Source organism: Podarcis tiliguerta (genome assembly GCF_965153285.1).
Source record: "Podarcis tiliguerta genome assembly, chromosome: 13".
NCBI lineage: Eukaryota > Metazoa > Chordata > Lepidosauria > Squamata > Lacertidae > Podarcis > Podarcis tiliguerta.
Window position 1 is genome coordinate 48,048,052 of NC_139546.1, and position 20,295 is coordinate 48,068,346.

The following is a 20,295-nucleotide window of genomic DNA, read 5'->3' on the forward strand; positions in this document are numbered from 1 at the left end:
AGCCCAGAAATGGAAACAAGAAGAACTACCAACACTGGAAGAATGGAGAATGAAAATGATGGACTTTGCAGAACTGGATAGAATGACAGGAAGAATTAGGAATCGACGAGATCAGAGATTTATTGAAGAATGGGAAAAATTTTCAGAATATATGCATAATTTAAGTGAAAAACAAATAACGCTTGTAACGTTTAGCGAAGCTTTGTAAAAAAGAAAGTTAAAATTATGGACTGAAAGTAGATTTAATTTAAGAAGTAGATAAGAACTAAGAAATGTGTGGAAAATTGAGAAGGGAAGGAGTACCAGCCAAGTTGAGGGAAGTCAAAAAATGAGAGAATGGTTTTATAAATTGTTTGAATTGCATTAATTTGTCTTATTTGTAAACTGAATAAAAATTATATATTAAAAAAAGCAAAAACAAATCCATGCCCGAATTGACCAGTTACACCTGTTAGTCCTAATAATCCTTTTCTTGGGCGCACATTTCATTCAGTTTGGTCAGATTCTATGTAAAGAGCTCCCTAAAAAACGAGTATGATTCTGTGTTACGTAACTCTGGCGCTTGTCTCTTCTAAGCCTCGCATGTGGTTGATGAGTCACCATTATTTTCCCTGTGGTTTCCCTGAACCGATACCCTGCTTGTTTGCTGAATCATGCATGTGTGCTCATCAGTCACCAACGGCTGCAAAAGCTGTTCGGTGGGAATAACCAGTTTACTCTTGAAATAAAAAAAAATTAAGGTCTTATATATATATTAAATGTTCATAAATGTACCAAGCAAACACATACATAAATATATATACTACGTCTGAAGCAGCACAGGAAAACAGCCCTGAAAACATTTTGACTCCCAAACTGACCAAATGATTTCTCTGCAAGGTCAAGGAAAATGGAAAAGCCTCCCCGTTGTCTCCTCCTTCACAGATCCTGTCTTAAGGGTATGTCTGTGTATGAATAGGGTGAGCCTGTGACCTGGCTCAGGAACTAAGTAGTTATCATTACAAAATACTAGCCAGGCTCCCCAGGGTATCCAATCAAGTAAGCATTAACAGGTAACCTGCCAGACAGGAGGTAAACAACGCACTCAGATTTCTGTTGTAGACCGACATTTCTGTGATGTAGGTATGATGTGTCTGGGGGTGGTCTTGGACTCCAGGGCTGGCAATTTATACTGTCTATATAAGGGCGGGCACACCTGGGTTCTGGGTCCTCCTCCCGTGTGTGAAGGGGGCACCCTGTTGCAACAGTTCAATAAAGATCAGGCATACAAGTTGCTTTGCTTCTCAATAATCTCTGGTTGGCCTCTGTTATTTTCTCCGACCGATGGAGAACCTGCAAAGGACTCTATAAGAGCTCTTGTGTCCCCCATAAGGGAATAAGGGCAGATTGTCGTTTATTACACTCTTATTGCTACCCCAGGCTTCCAGTGTGTTGTGTCTCCCACCATTTAAAAACAAAACAACAAAAAAGCAATTGGGATCCGAACAGCGTCAGCGATTTTTGTGTCAGATAAGAAGAACTCTGCTGGATCAAGACCAAAAGCCTATCTATTCTGGCATCCTGTTATCCATAGCGCCCAAACAGGACTTGAGGGCTGAAGTTGTATTTCTTATTTATCTGGGGTATTTTCATCCCACTCTAGCCGGAAAAGGCTTGCACAACATGTTGTTGTTGTTTAGTCGTTTAGTTGTGTCCGACTCATCGTGACCCCATGGACCCTGAGCACGCCAGGCCCTCCTGTCTTCCACTGCCTCCCGCAGTTTGGTCAAACTCATGCTGGTAGCTTCGAGAACACTGTCCCACCATCTCGTCCCCTGTCGTCCCCTTCTCCTTGTGCCCTCCATCTTTCCCAACATCAGGGTCTTTTCCAGGGAGTCTTCTCTTCTCATGAGGTGGCCAAAGTCTTGGAGCCTCAGCTTCAGGATCTTTCCTTCCAGTGAGCACTCAGGGCTGATTTCCTTCAGAATGGAGAGGTTTGATCTTCTTTCAGCCCATGGGACTCTCAAGAGTCTCCTCCAGCACCAGAATTCAAAAGGATCAATTCTTTAGCGATCAGCCTTCTTTATGGTCCAGCTCTCACTTCCATACATCACTACTGGGAAAACCAGAGCTTTTACTATACGGACCTTTGTTGGCAAGGTGATGTCTCTACTTTTTAAGATGCTGTCTAGGTTTGTCATTGCAAAACATACAGTCGCTTAAAACGATAACCCAAAAGGCAAGGCACAAAAGGAAAACAGGATGGGGAGGGAATTGTAGAGTTGGAAGGGACCCTATGGGTCATCTAGTCCAACCCCCTAAAATGCAAGAAGTGGGGGGGGGGGGGAGGAAGAACCAGTTCCTAAAGTTATAAACAGAGGTCTGTATGATGGACAAGCACTTTCGGGAGAGGATTTGCTCTCAGCAGAGTGAATGGGCCCTGCTTCCCACCTCTCCTGCTGCTGCAGTTTTTTCGTTTTTTGGCAAGGCCAGGAGTAAGGTGCAAAAAGCCGCCTGGCCATTAGAACAATCTGTACCTAATAACGTGAAACCCAGTTTGCTTGTTTCCTCCTCCCTCTCAATCCATTGTCCTTTTGTGTTTGAGAGATGGTAACCCTGAGGAGCCTTTTTTAAAAAACCAGTAATCTGAAGCTGCTCTTTTTTCCCATTATCCTAGCTGGACAAAACAGAAAGTGAAATCAATCAATCAATCACCTTAAAATAGTTGAGGCTGTAGCCTTATGAGGCTTTGCCCTCGGGTGGGAAAAATATTGCGCCTGGGAAAGGGAAGTGGGAGTCAACAGACACTCAAGAAATAGTTTCGGAGAAAAGGCTTTTATTTCTACAATCCATGAACTGGTAGAAGGAGCAAGTGTGATAACTCACAAAAAGCATGCACGAAGTTCACAGTCCTGTGCACAAGCATATATACCCCTTTCCAGTTCCCTCCTCCTTTCTCCTCCCTCAGGAGTCCTCTGAGCATGAACAGAAAGCTGTCTTGGGACTATTGGGACTCTTGGCACCCTTCCCAGGAAAGGGGTTTCAGAGTGTTCAGATATGTTTCAATCTCTTGTTCTGGCATGGTTCCCGGACAGAAAGCAAGTTGCAATGTGGTTCTTTAGCAAGGCCAGAAGGCATGAGAAAGGCCTGAGAAACAATGGACTGTTCTCTACCTTTATTACAGCAGAGCGGAATGTTTCTGATGCTTAGCTGCTGAGAAAATGATTTTGAGAAGCTTTGAGCCTGCTTTGGTGGGGGGTGACTTCAGGCCCAGGTGAGGTCACCTGTCCTCACCTTCCTTCAACCCTAGCTGGACAAAACAGAGAGTGAAATCAATCAAACACCTTAAAATAATTGAGGAGACCTTGCCCTTATTTTTCTGGCAACTGATCTGCAAATTTTTTAAAAAACCTGTCAGTTTAGTGACCATTACGTTTTAATTATCCATTCACACATATTGTGCAGCAGTTCCATTTTTGGTGCTGATGAATACACTCTAATATTGATGCTTGAACACTCTTGTAAAGGGTTCATAATAATAATAATAATAATAATAATAATAATAATAATAATAATAATAAATTTTATTTATATTCCGCCCTCCCCAGCCGAAGCCGGGCTCAGGGCGGCTAACAGCAATCAAATAATCAAACAATCAAATAATCCAACATTCTAAAAACATTTCAATATAAAAATTAATTAAAATCAAATTAATGGCAACCGTTAAGCAAAATTCTGTGCAGGTTGCCAGAGGAGGGAGTCAGGCTGGGCCCTGACCAAAGGCCTGGTGGAACAAAACTCTTTTTTGGGTTGGAAGTTAAACTAAGCTATAAATAAATGCAAAATCCCCCGAACCCAGAAAACTCTTGGTGATTTATTACATCCTATTTCTGTGTTTGGGTGACTAAATTTGGTCCTCCTGTTCCCCTTTGCCCTCACAACAACCTGCAAGGTAGGCCAAGCTGTGAGAGAATGAGGGGCCCAAGAGGCCTGCCTGGGGCTTTAATTGCCTTTATTTGCTTTTAATTCTGCAGTATTAGGGTGAGTGATTTTGGTATATACAGAGACATATATGGAGACTACTAGGCTCCTATTAACTGATACATCAATCGCGTCTGGAATTTCTGAAGAGAAAAGGGACCTAGAACTTAATTTGGCGGGAAAACCGCCCCTTCTCCATGATTGGACAGTATTCCGGTCACGTGCCTTGATTTCATTGGCCAGGCTTGGGCAATAGGTGAGTTGACAGGCAAAGAAAAATTCAAGAAACAAGGTAAACACTTTCTTAAAGGAGGAGGCCCTTGCGTCGATCTTATTGGCTAGAACTCTGTGAGGAGCCTGCCCATTGGACGAGCTCAGTTCAGTAACAAGGAATTGAGAACACGGACGGGGTAATGAGATGCGCATCTGAACAGGCCCAGTGCAGCGGAAGCGATTTGATTGGTTAGAACTCTGCAACGTAATAAGAGGAGGGCTGGTCAAGAGAAGAGAAATAAAGAGATTTGATTGGTTGTAACTGGAGAGAGGCGAAGAACGTGTCTCCAAGCCGGGAGAGAAGTTTTCGCAGGCTTCTTCTGCAGTGATTGGTCGAAATAGTTAAAAGAGGGAGATGTTTTCATTGGTCAGAACGTCAGAAAACAGCAGGGATTGGTCGCAGGTGTTTCGTTTATTGACAAGGCTGTTGCCTGTGTCTCTCACTTTGATCCTGGTCAGTGGCTGCAGAGGGTTGAGGGTGGCTGCCTGGTTACACTGTCCGTTTTTATTTCTAATTTTTAGCACATTCGCCTTTTAGAATCATTGGCTTTTATTAACAGTAGCAGCCAGTGGTGCTGAGTCCAAGTAACCCCCTGTTTAATTACTTTATTTGCAGCCCTATTAATTTACTAGGTCTTCATTTAGTGCTAGGAATCTTAATAATTCCTAGCACTAGGAATTATTTAATAATTGCCACCATTTCTTAGTTCTTACTGCTATTTCTTAAAATAAAAATTCAAGCTTATCTTGGCCAGACAAAACCAAAAAAACCCCCAAGCTTTTCTTTCCACCTGAACTCCCCCCAACGCTGATATGTACGGTAGTTACTTTTAAAACAATCCATGCCCAATTACTATAAGTATTAATCACATCTCATTCTCTAATTAGCCTCTCATAAATATTTTTATGACTACCTTGTTTATTAAAAGCACACAGGGTTGCTAAACCCTCTTTAATTTCTGGGTTCTCTTATCACCCTAGTTTAAACTGTTCATAGACTTCTGATTACCGTAATTAGACACGTTCAATGGTAGTCAGTATTGCTTCAACATTTAATGGTCTGGGAGGTGAATAGGTGAATCCCTGCTTGTTATTTGCATATTAATTTTTCCTGTTAATTAATTGTTCCTGTTAATCATCTGTGCTAGTATTCCTAGCTAATATTCTTTATTTACTTCCCATTAAAAATATTCTTAACTGATCAGTTGGGAATTTAGCTATCCCCACCCCCGCACCATACATTTTATACATTTGGTATGAACTTACTGGTTGAGTGTTAGAGAATTTTGAGATTACACCTCACAACTCACCATTTGAACGAATATTGTCACCAAATGGCACATCCTCTAATAGATTAAAATCCTTTTGCCTGCAGATTCTCTTCGTCATCTTTCTCCTGTCATCAAACTGTTAAACTCACCAGGAAACACAGCTCTCATTCCTGGCAGTTTGCTGCTTACCATCTCATCTCCCTTAATTAATCAGATTTGGGAATCAAACTGACACGGCCGTTGGCTTTGTGATAAAATTGTCCCAAATTAGTTTTAGGAAAGAACAGGCCCCATCATAATCTTTTGCCTCCAGTGGTGAGTCACTGAATTTGTGAGGTCTGAAGGATCGACTGCATTTCTCAACGTTTTGCCGCTCACTTGGGCCGTTAATAAATTGGGGAAAGGGGGTCCTTTTACTCTTGAGATACAACCGGGCGATAATTTGCAGAGGAAAAGCAGAGAAGTCTAGAAGTTTCAGAACCTCCATACTAGAAAAGGGAAACTCTCCATTCCGGAATGTTCTATTACCCAAACGTGTTGCAACGTCATACGGGATGTTTTGCTACGATCTGGTAAGGACTTTGCTCTGAGAGTGTGGCTGGGGGGCAGCGGAAGGTGCTGGCAGCTGCCTGCTTGCCCCCACCCCAACTGATAGTTCCTCCGTCTCTTTCCCAGGTTGGCAGCAACTGGGGCAGCCAAACTCTTGAAGCGGGAGTACCTGAAAGTCAACGTCCCGAGAACCTGGTGAGTAGAGGCACAAATGAGGGATGGAAGAAACAACAAGAACAAACTTTTATTTGTATCCTGCCCTCCCCGGCCGAGACTGGGCTCAGGGCAGATAACATCAAATATATAATATTGGTATAAAATCAAATATTTAAATTACCTCCCAAAAGCAAGTCAGGATCAAATTAAAATCTAATTAGATGGCTTTCTGCAGGATTAGGGTTGGGAACAGCGAAAATGCATATATAAATTAGGACCGGTGAAAGGATGGTGGGTTGGCAGCCGGGTGCCGGCCTCTGGACCAGGGGTCTGCAACCCGCGGCTCCGGAGCCGCATGTGGTTCTTTTACACCTTTGCCGCGGCTCCGGGGCGGATACTAGCAAGGGGAGGAGGCGCATTGAGCGCCCCGACACTCCCCACTGTGGCAGGCGCTGTACTGGCTGTGACGTCACATGGGGGCGGTGCGTGCGTTAGTCACGCGCTGTCCCGACGTCACCTTCCCGCCCGCCCGCCCGCCTGCTACATTGTAAGGGGCATGTACGCTGGTCACTGCATTGAAAGGGGGCATGTATGCTGGTCACTGTTTTGAAGGGGAGTGAAGAACACACACACACACACACAAAGGTAACTTGTTAATTTAACGTTTATTTCTATGAGGAGGAGTAATTCTGAGGGATCAAACAAAGAAATAATAAAAAAGTGACAAAAAAGTTATTTTTATAATGACAAGTTTTGCGGCTCCCAGTTTTTTTTCTTCAGAAACGGGTCCAAGTGGCTCTTTTTGTCTTAAAGGTTGCAGACCCCTGGTCTGGACAAACATAAATGGATTTGTTGTGCCTTTGCTATGGCCAAAAGACTGGTGTTGAGGCACTGGAAAGATAAACCTGTGGCAAACTTCCACCAATACAGTGGTCCCTTGGTTCTCAAACGCCTTGGTACTCAAACAACTTGGAACTCAAACCCCGCAAACCAGTTTTGAGTGCCACACTTCCGTTTTCAGTGTTACGCTGAGGTCTGTCTGGTTTTGCTATTTATTTTGCTTTTTTGTTTTTGCAGCTCTGTTTGTTCTGTTTTTGTGACTGCGTGGAATCTGGTTCAGCTACTGATTGATTGATTGATTGTGTGACTGCAGCACATTGTTTCTTGCTTTCATTTTATGGATCAATGGTCTTGCTGGATAGTAAAACTCAAGTTAAATTGCTGTTTTACTTTTGCATTACTTTCTTTGGGAAAAGCGTGCCTTGGTTTTTGGAATGCTTTGGTTTTGGAACGGACTTCTGGAACGGATTAAGTTTGAGAACCAAGTACCACTGTAGATTGAAGATATGGTAACACATCTTATGAACAGGATGTTTACAGATATTGTATAAACAATGATATTTGGAGTGCGTTTATTAAAAAATATATAGGCGGTTATCAATAGCCATACAGTGGTACCTCGGGTTAAAAAGTTAATTCGTTCTGGAGGTCCGTTCTTAACCTGAAACTGTTCTTAACCTGAAGCACCACTTTAGCTAATGGGGCCTCCTGCTGCCACCGGAGCACGATTTCTGTTCTCATCCTGAAGCAAAGTTCTTAACCCGAGGTACTATTTCTGGGTTAGCGGAGTCTGTAACCTGAAGTGTCTGTGATCTGAAGTGTCTGTAACCTGATGTACCACTGTAGTTCGTAAACAGGGCTGTTCTTAAACCGAGGTACCACTGTATAGTGATATACTGTGTGAGGCACCCGCCTGGCCACAGGGTGCTGGAGGAGGCGGGCCATTGGCCTGATCCTGCGGGCGTGCATTGCGTCCAGAGCCGAGTGCAGACCAGGCTGGTGCCGTGCGGGTGACGCCTCTTGTCTCCCTCCTGTTTCAGCGAGGAGATCATGGCCTTCATCCTCGTTCAGGTCCCGCCTCCCAGGCCTGGGGCTCCCAAACCTCGCTTCTCGCTCTACCTCTCCGCTCAGCTGCAGTTTGGGGTCGTCCGCGTTTACACCCGTCAGTGCCAGTACCTTGTGGGTATGACCTTTTCCAAACCAACCCCCACCCCGTTTGTCCCTTTCTGCCGCTTCTTCTGGACCTTTTCTCTTCCTCTCTTTTATATTTTCAAATGCATTCCGCAGAACCACAGGATTGTACAGTTGGAAGGGGTCACCTGTTCCCACTCCCTGCAATCGTAGCTAAACCTGTGACATACATACATAATTCCCTCCATAAAGGTAAAGGGACCCCTGACCATTAGGTCCAGTCGTGGCCGACTCTGGGGTTGTGGCGCTCATCTCGCTCTATTGGCCGAGGGAGCCGGCGTACAGCTTCCGGGTCATGTGGCCAGCATGACTAAGCCTCTTCTGGCGAACCAGAGCAGCGCACGGAAACGCTGTTTACCTTCCCACTGGAGCGGTACCTATTTATCTACTTGCACTTTGACGTGCTTTCGAACTGCTAGGTTGGCAGGAGCAGGGACCGAGCAATGGGAGCTCACCCCGTCGCGGGGATTTGAACCGCCGACCTTCTGATCAGCAAGTCCTAGGCTCTGTGGTTTAACCCACAGCGCCACCCGCGTCCCTAATTCCCTCCATACGCAGTGCTTTTCCTCCCAAGTCTACTGAACGGTCAGGGGGACACACCCCAAACCCCTTAGCAACTGACATTACAAGAGCCTTTTGATACGAAAGAAATGGCCGCTTGAGCGCGCACGCTTTCCTCATCCCTCACCCTCCTCCTTACCTTCCGTGCCGTCGCTTGTTTGGATGGTGGTCCTTGGCTTGTAAGTTGGTCTCCGAGCTTTTATGGCTAAAAAAAAAGGAAGCCATAAAGCTTTGAATGAACAAAATGAATGGCTTTGGGGGCGGGTGGGCGGAGAGGTGGTTCTCCCGTGTCTGGCTGACTCCCCTTCTGCCTCCCCACCCTGCCATTTCCAGAGGAAATCCAGCACATCTTGGAACACCTCAACCGGGCCCGGCAGCAGATCCGAATTGACCTGACAGACCTGGAGCAGTGAGTGATTCGCATTCGCCACCCGGGGCGGGTTTGGGGGGCAGCTGCGGAGTTTGCATATCTGTTTGGCCTTGGGTCTCCTGTGTGATCCTTGGGCGAGCAGATCTCCGCCGAGACCACATAACACCGGTCTTGAAAGACCTACATTGGCTCCCAGTACGTTTCCAAGCACAATTCAAAGTGTTGGTGCTGACCTTGAAAGCCCTAAATGGCCTCAAAGGTCCAGTATACCTGAAGGAGCGTCTCCACCCCCATCGTTCTACCCAGACACTGAGGTCTAGCGCCAAGGGCCTTCTGGCGGTTCCCTCACTGCAAGAAGTGAGGTTACAGGGAACGAGGCAGAGGGCCTTCTTGGTAGTGGCGCCCGCCCTGTGGAACACCCTCCCATCAGATGTCAAAGAGATAAACAACTACCTGACATTCAGAAGACATCTGAAGGCAGCCCTGTTCAGGGAAGTTTTTAATGTGTGACATCTTAGTGTATTTTTGGTCTTTGTGGAAGCCGCCCAGAGTGGCTGCGGAAACCCAGCCAGATGGGTGGGGTACAAATAATAAATAATTATTATTATTATTATTATTATTATTATTAGGATTGTTGGGGACAAAACTACAGAGATACCAGTACCTAAGGCATATAGGGAAAAGATCAGAGTAGGTTGGGGCTTGGGCAGAGAAGTCCCTTACTTCTTAGTAAGTCTAACCTTTTCTTTCTGCTTCTCCTAACCGCAGGCCAGGGTTGCTGCTCCCCAACCAGCTGGCCATCATGGAAATCCTAGAGGAAGCTCCCGATCCCTTTTTCGGGATGATGGAGCCGGTGCTACCCAGCCCTATGTCCATTCCTTATGTAAGACAGCCTCTCGCCCTCTTCCCCAATCTCCCTGCTCTTGTCCAGCGGTGAGGGGCCTGCTGGTAGGGCGTAAGGCAGGGAGCCAGACAGTAGGTGGCGCCAGAGTCCTGGTTCTCTCTCCAGCCTCCTCTTCCCTGCTGAGGTCTGTGTCTCTCAGCTGTAGCGGGTGGCTCCCTGCTCCCTGGCAATGATGGACCAGAGAGAAGGGGGTCAGATTCCGCCTTTTCCCCCTCCGTCTTTCCCAGGTCCGATCCATTCTGGAAACAGCCACACCTGAAAGAAGCCCCCTGCAGCGCCTTCCTCCATCTCCCTGGGACCAGAGGCCAGGTGGGTCAGAAACTGGGAGCCCTGGAACTGCTGCTAAATATCATGCTTTCAGAAACCCCTTCTTTCCAGGCGGAGAGTTTGGCTTCTCCATGGGGCAAAACCAGAGTTTCTGAGTTGTTAAGAAAATAGTCGCTGCCATTATAGAAGATACGTTCAAAAATACAATACAGTGGTGCCCCGCAAAACGAATGCCTCGCAAGACGGAAAACCCGCTAGACAAAAGGGTTTTCCGTTTTTCAATGTGCTTCGCAGGACGAATTTCTCTATGGGCTTGCTTTGCAAGACGAAAATGTCTTGAGATTTTTTTTCGCTCCCCACCCCCTTTTTCTAAGCCGCTAAGCCGCTAATAGCCTTTTAGCAGCTAATCTGCTAATCCTTTAAGGCTTTAATAGCCGCTAATAGCCGCTAAACCGCTAATAGCCTAATCCGCTAATGGGGTTGCTTCGCAAGACAAAAAAACCGCTAGACGAAGAGACTCACAGAACGAATTAATTTCGTCTTGCGAGGCACCACTGTAATAGTTGTTACTCCGTGCTAGCATTTGAGTGATAAAGGAACTAAAAGGAGGTGGATAACAATTAAGGATTTATTATGTTTTCACAATGTATTAGGAAAATTATATAGAAAGGTTTATTGTTTTGTGTACATTCAAGTGTAAGATAAAATATATGCAAAGGGACTTGACAGGAAGTCAAAGTTGAAGAAAAGATTTTGGAAGATAAAAGGGGGAAAATATTTACTTTCATTATTATCATTTTGTGTGGGTGTCTGCACATATGTGTGTTGTTCTATGCAATGTTTGGGAGGAAATAAGACGGTAAATAAGAAATAACAAACTAAATATCGATGTATGTAATTTTTATTTCTTAATTATATTAAGTGGTAATATGGTTGTACAGTGGTGCCCCGCAAGACAAAAAGAATCCGTTCCGTGAGTCTCTTCGTCTAGCGGTTTTTTCATCTTGCGAAGCAAGCCCATTAGTGGATTAGTGGATTAGCGCTATTAGCGGTTTAGCGGCTATTAGCGGCTATTAGCGGCTATTAAAGGCTTAAGGGATTAGCGGATTAGCTGCTAAAAGGCTATTAGCAGCTTAGTGCCTTAGAAAAAGGGGGTGGGGAGCGGAAAAAAACCCCCAGGAATCGCAAGACATTTTCGTCTTGTGAAGCAAGCCCATAGAGAAATTCGTCCTGCGAAGCACCTCCAAAACGGAAAACCCTTTCATCTAGCGGGTTTTCCGTCTTGCGAGGCATTCGTCTTGCGGGGCACCACTGTATTGTTTTTTGTAACATAAAATCATTCAATAAAAATTATTTTAAAAAAGGAAAAAAATAGTTGCTGCCCTGGTTACCCCACCTTGTACCTTTGAGATAGGCTGTTTGCTCCCTTCCTCGAAATTGCATCTCTAAATTAGCCACCCTTCCCACATTTCAGGGGGTTGGGCTACATGACCTCTGGCTTGCTTCCAGCTCTCCCAATTCTTTGCAATCCCCATTTTCTCTCTGGCCTCCAATTTCTCCTCTTCAGCCTCGTTCTCCAACCCTAACCCAAGGTGTTAAGTACATGTAGCAGCAGACTATTTTATTTATTGCTTATTAATGTGTTTTTAAAAACAAAAATCTTTTTAAGTGGTGCGTTAAAAAGTAAAACTGCAAGTAGCACATAATTTGCTCACATTTTCCCCCTTCCTTGGCAAACCACAGTAAGGAAGCAAGCATACGTAGATGCGTACTAGCATTAGATTTAAAACGAATCCTGAAAGTTATTTGGACCTCAAAGTAATGAGAGAAAAAGATCTTTCCTGCTCTGCTTTACTTTTTTTTAAAAAAAAATAGATTGGAACAAAACTCAGACATCGTGATAGTTTTTTAGTATTTGTAAGATGTATTTTGTGCTCTCGTTTTGCATTTTTATGTTGGGAACTGCTCTGTGATCTTTGGATGAAGGGCAGTGAAATATACTCAGAGTCTTCATGCTCTTTATTCAGCTCATAGTGGTAAGGAGGAATCAAAGTTCCCCCAAAGTATCGGCTTTATATACATTATTTACACAATGGGCTGCACGTGATTGGCTAATTCTGGAATTCTCCTGTAGGCCAATCAGGTTGTGGATTCACTTCCACCTGGAGCTGGATTGGGTGGCTCCTGCAGACCAATCATACTGCTGCATTGTTCTAGGACCAATCAGACTGCTGCATTCTGAATCCTATTGTTCTAGGACCAATCAGACTGCTGCATTCTGAATCCTATTGTTCTAGGACCAATCAGACTGCTGCATTCTGAATCCTATTGTTCTAGGACCAATCAGACTGCTGCATTGTTCTAGGACCAATCAGACTGCTGCATTCTGAATCCTATTGTTCTAGGACCAATCAGACTTGTGCATTCTGAATCCTATTGTTCTAGGACGAATCAGACTGCTGCATTTTGGATCCTATTCAACTTAGTACACAACAGGCAGCGTACAGTTTTAATAAATAATAAGAGTGTTGTGCCCTCGCTACCTCTTTTCGATTGTAAGCTCCTTGAGGTCAGAGAACCATCTCGGTTGCCTGTGCAGCTGTGTCAAGGGCAGCGGACACAAAACGGTGCCGTGACAGCTCAGAAGAATCGCTTCTGCCTTTTTATTGTTTGACATTTTTAAAAGACTGTTTTCTGCCATTGTCTTGTTTCTGCATTGCACTGCTCTGGCACCTTGCTTTGGGCCGAAAGGCAGGGCGCGAATTAATTAAGGTACTAATTGTCTCCCGATTCTTTTTGCTCCGAAGGAGAGCTACCCATCACTGTCTCCCCGGACACCATCACTCTCAAAGAGGCAGAACCCATCACCTTGCTGCAGATTGAAGTAGGTTTTTGGCTTTTGGAAGGTCAGGGGTGTTGGGCAGGAAGGTGGGAGTGGATATTTAAGGGTAGCGTTTTTGGTTCTGTAGAAACTCATCACCACCAGGCCTAGATTCAGATATCCAGCACCGAGGGCCTTCTGGCGGTTCCCTCACTGCGAGAAGCCAAGTTACAGGGAACCAGGCAGAGGGCCTTCTCAGTGGTGGCGCCCTCCCTGTGGAAGGCCCTCCCACCAGATGTCAAAGAGAACAACAACTACCAGACTTTTAGAAGACATCTGAAGGCAGCCCTGTTTAGGGAAGCTTTTAATGTTTGATGTATTACAGTATTTTAATATTTTTTTTGGAAGCCGCCCAGAGTGACTGGGGAAGCCTAGACAGATGGGCGGGGTATAAATAATAAATTATTATTATTAGTGTTGTTGTTGTTGTTGTTGTTGTTGTTACCTGCTTAGCAATAATCTCAGAATGACCTGCCACAAAGTTCCAATTTGTGCTATGCTTGATTTTTGTTATTTCTGACCATCATCTTGAATTCCGACCTGAACCCCATTGTTCACCGTTGGAACAATCTGTCCCAGGGATCTTTCCCAGAGGGGTTCAAATTTCTCTTTGAAAGAAGGAGTCTACACCACGATCAAGCATAAGCAGATTTATTGTTGGTCGACACGGTGCTGTGCTGGCAAGAGGGGATTTCACATTCCAGTTCACATCACAGATCATTTATACCCTAAGACTGTTCAAACACCCCTCCTACAATTCCTATTGGTTAAGAAATTGCGGTTTACAGGCTTCCCGATCCGCCCACATGTACCCCCAACAATAACACAAATCCCATGTCCATTCAGATTAGCAGTTTTTACAATAGGGATGTGTTTTATAATATTCATGAAGCATTTGCAAGAGTACTAGTTCTTAAAGGGACGCGGGTGGCGCAGTGGGTTAAACCACAGAGCCTAGGACTTGCCGATCAGAAGGTCTGCGGTTCGAATCCCCGCGATGGGGTGAGCTCCCGTTGCTCGGTCCCTGCTCCTGCCAACCTAGCAGTTCAAAAGCACGCCAGTGCAAGTAGATAAATAGATACCGCTCTGGCGGGAAGGTAAACGGCGTTTCCGTGCGCTGCTCTGGTTTGCCAGAAGCAGCTTAGTCCTGCTGGCCACATGACCCGGAAGCTGTACGCCGGCTCCCTTGGCCAATAAAGCGAGATGAGCGCGCAACCCCAGAGTCGTCCGCGACTGGACCTAACGGTCAGGGGTCTCTGTACCTTTACCTTTACTAGTTCTTAAACTATCACCTTCTATTTCTCCTTGCTATCCCGGGTCGCCTCTAAACTATGAATCTATCCCTCTTTCAAGGCTAACAATCTACTTCTAACACATTCTTTACTTAATTGTAATATTAGCCAGGAAAGAGCCTCTTAGGGAGTCAAGATTCTGAGTCCCAACATTTGCTTTGTCTCTGCAACTCAGGTTGTAAGACATGCAGATGAACAGTTCTGCTAAGCGGCCCTCCTTGGGGGCTCCTTTGAACCACTTTCTTCACAGAATCAGTCTTAAGGCAGGCATGGTCATCCTCACCACGCCTTCCCTAAGAATAAAACTCATTTTCATTCATTTATTCCACATTCACCATTGAATTCAGTACCGAGCTGATAGTGCCAAGTTTGTGGGTTTGATTCCTGTGCAGGACAGCTGCGCTGCAAGGGGTTGGACTAGATTAAACCTCCGTGCCCCTTCCAACTCTACGATTCGGTGGTTCCAAACACGTAAAAACCCATCCTTCAAAACTTATTTCCTGAAATATACTCAGAGTCACAAAGTGATTTCATGCTCTTTATTCAGCTCATAGTGGTGAGGAGGAATGAATGAAAGTCCCCTCAAAGTATCTGCTTTATATACATTATTTACACAATGGGCTGCACATGATTGGCTAATTCTGGAATTCTACTGTAAGCCAATCAGGTTGTGGATTCACTTATATCTGGAGCATGATTGGGTGGTTCCTGCCAACCAATCAGACTGCTACATTGTTCTAGGACCAATCAGACTGATGCATTCTGAATCCTGTTGTTCTAGGACCAATCAGACTGCTGCAGTTTGGATCCTATTCAACTCAGTACATAACATTTCCTGAGCACAAGAATACTCTACCTGCCGTTAACAATGGCAATCTCATCAGGTGCTGAGGTGCCCTTTTAAAACTTGTTTTTTGCCTGGCCGGGATGTGTAACTCTGATGAGGCCTCTAGCTTGTCCAGATGAAGGGTAGCAGCCCAAAGGGTATGTCTATGGAAACTAGCCGAAATTATATTCGCTGCTCCACCCACTTTCTCCCCAGGCCCCGCCCACCGCAACCATGTGGCCCCCGAAAGGTTGTGCTGCCCTCGATCAGCGCAGTGTTCCCACACCCCTGGGTTAGAGGGTGGCAGATACACAGCAGAGGCCGTGAGTCTGTTTCCACGAGACCTAGAATCATAGAATCATAGAGTTGGAAGAGACCACAAGGGCCATCGAGTCCAACCCCCTGCCAAGCAGGAAACACCATCAGAGCACTCCTGACATATGGTTGTCAAGCCTCTGCTTAAAGACCTCCAAAGAAGGAGACTCCACCACACTCCTTGGCAGCAAATTCCACTGTCGAGCAGCTCTTACTGTCAGGAAGTTCTTCCTAATGTTTAGGTGGACTCTTCTTTCTTGCAGTTTGGATCCATTGCTCCGTGTCCGCTTCTCTGGAGCAGCAGAAAACAACCTTTCTCCCTCCTCTATGTGACATCCTTTGATATATTTGAACATGGCTATCATATCCCCCCTTAACCTCCTGTGTCGCCACCTTCCTTTTCCCACCCTCCGCAGGGCGAGCGAGATCTGCCTGAAATCACAGTCCAGGAAATTGACATGCTGATGGATCAAGGGGAGTTTCTGGTGTCCGGGGACGAGAAGCCTCGCCGGGTTTCCTCCAGAAAAAGGCGAGCAGAAGAAGGTGAGCAGGCGAGGGAGAGGCCAGACTGATCTGATCTCTGTGTCTGTCCTCTTCCAAGGACACAATGCATTATAATCCGCAAACTCCGAAGGCCAGAGACCTGTCCGTCCTTAGGGATCATCTCCTCCTCCTCTTCTAGTTGCCCCTTTCGCTCCCTGGGATCCACTGAGCTTGTGGCTCAGTGGCACAGCCCACAATTTGCAGGCAGGAGGGTTCGGCCCCTGAGTTGAATTGTGGCTGGTGCCTGTTGGGCGGAATGCAGGGAGGCCAACAGTAGGGGGAGCCAGAGAGCCAACTGGTTCTTGTTTTATATATATGACCTTAGAATTCCTATAACACCTCCATAATCGAAGTTATGGGAAATAAATAGAAGAAGGCACTCATTGATTTTCCAGCTCTGTGTTTGGCATTGCCAGCTCCCAGAGGACGCCCCCAGCTGTTACAGCCAGCCGATTCCCCCCTTTGCTTCCCCTCTCCCTCTTTGGACCCAACAGGCCTCTCATCTCTACTGTTGCCTCTCTCTCCTTTCCCAGAGTCTGCCGAGGGAGTCAGAGAACAAGAGTTGTTGGTCTCCACGGGGCTGTCGCCTCCCACAAGGTAAAGTGAAATATCGAGAGTGGATTTCATGCTCTTTATTCAGCTCATAGTGGTGAGGAGGGATGGAAGTTCCCTCAGAATGCCTGCTTTATATACATTATTTACACAATGGGCCCCACGTGATTGGCTAATTCCAGGATTCTCCCGTAAGCCAATCGGGTTGTGGATTCACTTCCATCTGGAGCTGGATTGGGTGGCTCTTGTGGACCAATCAGACTGCTGCATTCTGAATCCTATTGTTCTGGAACCAATCAGACTGCTGCATTTTAGATCCTATTCAACTCAGTACATAACATAAAGAGAGGGGTTTTGAGCTTCTGGGTCTCAGATTCTAAGCTGCATGTTTGTATCGGGGTGAAGAAGGTGGACTGGGGCAGGCAGGTGGGGCACAGAGGTCTGTTGGAGGCAGAGGTACACAACCTGAAATATACTCAGAGTCGCAAAGTGATTTCATGCTCTTTATTCAGCTCATAGTGGTGAGGAGGAAAGAATGAAAGTCCCCTCAAAGTATCTGCCTTATATACATTATTTACACAATGGGCTGCACATGATTGGCTAATTCCGGAATTCTACTGTAAGCCAATCAGGTTGTGGATTCACTTCTATCTGGAGCATGATTGGGTGGTTCCTGCCAACCAATCATACTGCTGCATTGTTCTAGGACCAATCAGACTGCTGCATTCTGAATCCTATTGTTCTAGGACCAATCCGACTGCTGCCTTTTGGATCCTATTGTTCTAGGACCAATCAGACTGCTGCAGTTTGGATCCCATTCAACTCAGTACATAACACAACCCTTATTTTTTTGCTAGAGCGTCAAACTCTAGAGCATCATAAGATGGGGTGGAACAACTCCCAGAGTGGGAGAAGGTGCAACATGGTGGGGCTTTGGGTTTAGGAAAAAAGGGGCAGGGGAATTAGAGTTGTGTTCATGTGGTTATACAAACTTCACTAGAATTATTTAGGTCCGAAATCTGCCTTCAAGTTGGGCAAAACAGCGGCGTTGGAGAAGGGCGTTTAGCTTCTTACTTTTCTTTTTTCAATAGGTAACTCAAAGCAAAATAAATAAATAAATTGCAAGCGTGAAACTCCACAAAAGTTAACACTAAGTAAAATTGGTTTGGAAGGAGGATCGCTGTATCCTGTTAAGGTCAAACAGGTTTGGCAGGCACATCATAGTCTTTAAAAAAAACCTGCTGGAGCTGTTTGAGCAGAGGCGAAATTTGGAACACAAGAAGAGTGTTTGCGTATGACAGGGATAGGTTCCAAACTCCCAGCATCCCTGATCATTGGCCATGTCATCTGTGGATAACAGGAATTAGTATTCCACCATATTAGCAATATCCCCAGACTAGGAGGAGTTGTTGTCTGCCTTCCTTAGCTCCATGCCCTGTGTCTCATTGAAATCTAGTTTGCAGTCTCCTTGGGGAAATGACCTCCCCCCCCCACACCCCACAAACACTTCTCCCTCTGTGATGTATCATAGACATCACACATGACTACAGGCAACAAGAAACACATCGGGGTCCTTCCTGTGGTGGCCCCTTGGATTCTAACAAAGACCATTTCCCACAAGTCTTTGCAGTTTGTGGTGCCCAATCTGGTGTGCGAATTGTTCCATGAGGAGTTTAAAAAAACCACTTCCGCCACCGTCAAACGAAAATGAAACTCTGGCCATATTTCTTGTTTCACAGAGTCGGGGAGGAGCCGTCTGCTGCGAGGGAAGGAGGAGAATCTCTGTTGACGGACAAGATCCAGATCCCAGGAGAACCCCCTCTGCTGCCTTCGGGTTAGTGGGGCGCTGGGCACGGGAGGGAGCAGCGGGTGAAGGCTGGCCAAGAGCACAAGAACCCTGCCGGGCTAGACACAAAGGGGCACTTACACGACACACAAGGCAAAAGGATCAGGGAGGGAAGAGGAAGAAGTCAAACTCAGGGACCAGGTCTTAGACCTTTGTTCTTAATAATGACCGGCTGGGGGCCAGAGGGGCCTGGTGTCTCAGCAAAGGGGATGCAAGCGGCCCTGCCTCCCCTCTCTCTCCCACCAAGGCCACTTGAGGGAATGGGGGGGGGTCAATAGAGGGAGACGAGGCCAGGAAATCTACTGGTTATCTAGCACCCTTTCCCCTCCTCTCCCTGCCCTTTTCTCTCTCTTTTTTTTAATATAATATTTTATTAAGATTTTCACAAATTAACAAAGAAAACAAACAGAAAAAGGGAAAAAAAGAGAAAAAATACAAAAAATAACAACGATTAAAAACAATTCCATCTTTCAAAACGTATCTTACATTAGCTTTTTTCTCGGACTTCCCCACACCTCCCCCCTTTGTATTCCAGTTCAATTGTTTGTTCAGCAAATCCTTTCCCTCTTGACCTTTCTCTTAATTTTGGTCTTAATATTTTAACTTTACCTTTCCCTCTGTTAACATTCCATTTCTTCCTGGTCTTTCAAACATTATTGCTAAAAACCCCTTAGCTTCAATCCAACATCATTCCATCATTCATTAATTTTACATTGTTTCTGTAAATAATCTTTAAATTTCTTCCAATCCCTGCCCTTTTCTCTAACCCCCAACTCTTGCTGGTTCTGCTGCAGAGGCGACCCCCCTCCAAGAGCCACCCAGATTGCTGCCTTCTCCCCAACTGACCCCTCTCCGCCCCCAGCTGAAGCAACGCTCCCCTCCGAGCCCCAAGGTAAGAGGAAGGGAGGCGGGGAAAGAGGGCCAGCCTTTCAATTGAGAGCCGGGAGGGGGCCGGTACCCTGTTTCTCAGTGCAGAATGCCTTGGGTTCAAGCCCAGCATCTGAAACCCTGTCATCATCATCATCATCATCATCATCATTTATTTATACCCCGACCATCTGGCTGAGTTTCCCCAGCCACTCTGGGCAGCTCCCAATCAAGTGTTAAAAACAATATTTAAATATTAAAAACTTCCCTAAACAAGGCTGCCTTCAGATGTCTTTTAAAGAGAAGATAGCTGCTTATTTCCTTCACATCTGAAGGGAGGGCGTTCCACAGGGCGGGCGCCACCACCGAGAAGGCCCTCTGCCTGGTTCCCTGTAACCTCACTTCTCACAATGAGGGATCCGCCAGAAGGCCCTCGGCGCTGGACCTCAGTGTCTGGGCTGGATGATGGAGGTGGAGATGCTCCCTCAGGTCTACTGGGCCTTTGAGGCCGTTTAGGGCTTTCAAGGTCAGCACCAACACCTTGAATTGTGCTCAGAAATGTACTGGGAGCCAGTGCAGTTCTGTCAGGACCGGTGTTATGTGGTCCCGGCGGCCGCTCCCAGTCACCAGTCTAGCTGCCGCATTCTGGATTAATTGTCAGTACGGACTGTACCGATCTAGGTGGACCAAGAAATCTGACTTCACTATAAGCCAGCTTCCCCTACCTTCCCAACAGGTTTGTAATTTAGAGAAAGACTGCGGCTCAGCAGCAGAGCATCTCCCTCACGTGCAGAGGGGTTCGGGGTTCAAATCTCAGCCTCTCCAAGTTGG

At 45.9% G+C, this 20,295-nt stretch overlaps 2 protein-coding genes across 2 annotated transcripts in view; both read left to right on the top strand.

The window, feature by feature from the left end:
- GMPR2 (guanosine monophosphate reductase 2) overlaps positions 1–20,295 on the top strand; it is a 269,008-nt gene that overhangs the window by 90,363 nt on the left and 158,350 nt on the right. The gene's annotated exons all lie outside the window — the stretch shown is intronic.
- The window catches only part of REC8 (REC8 meiotic recombination protein), a 28,433-nt gene continuing 12,077 nt past the window's right edge, over positions 3,940–20,295 (top strand). Inside the window, exons 1-11 of the mRNA XM_083410365.1 lie at positions 3,940–6,076; positions 6,180–6,248; positions 8,090–8,232; positions 9,135–9,210; positions 9,940–10,054; positions 10,303–10,384; positions 13,150–13,226; positions 16,073–16,199; positions 16,733–16,796; positions 18,491–18,585; positions 19,392–19,489. Of these exons, the coding sequence (XP_083266491.1) occupies positions 6,021–6,076; positions 6,180–6,248; positions 8,090–8,232; positions 9,135–9,210; positions 9,940–10,054; positions 10,303–10,384; positions 13,150–13,226; positions 16,073–16,199; positions 16,733–16,796; positions 18,491–18,585; positions 19,392–19,489 (1,002 nt within the window). The 5' untranslated portion in view covers positions 3,940–6,020. The remainder of the gene's footprint in view (positions 6,077–6,179; positions 6,249–8,089; positions 8,233–9,134; positions 9,211–9,939; positions 10,055–10,302; positions 10,385–13,149; positions 13,227–16,072; positions 16,200–16,732; positions 16,797–18,490; positions 18,586–19,391; positions 19,490–20,295) is intronic.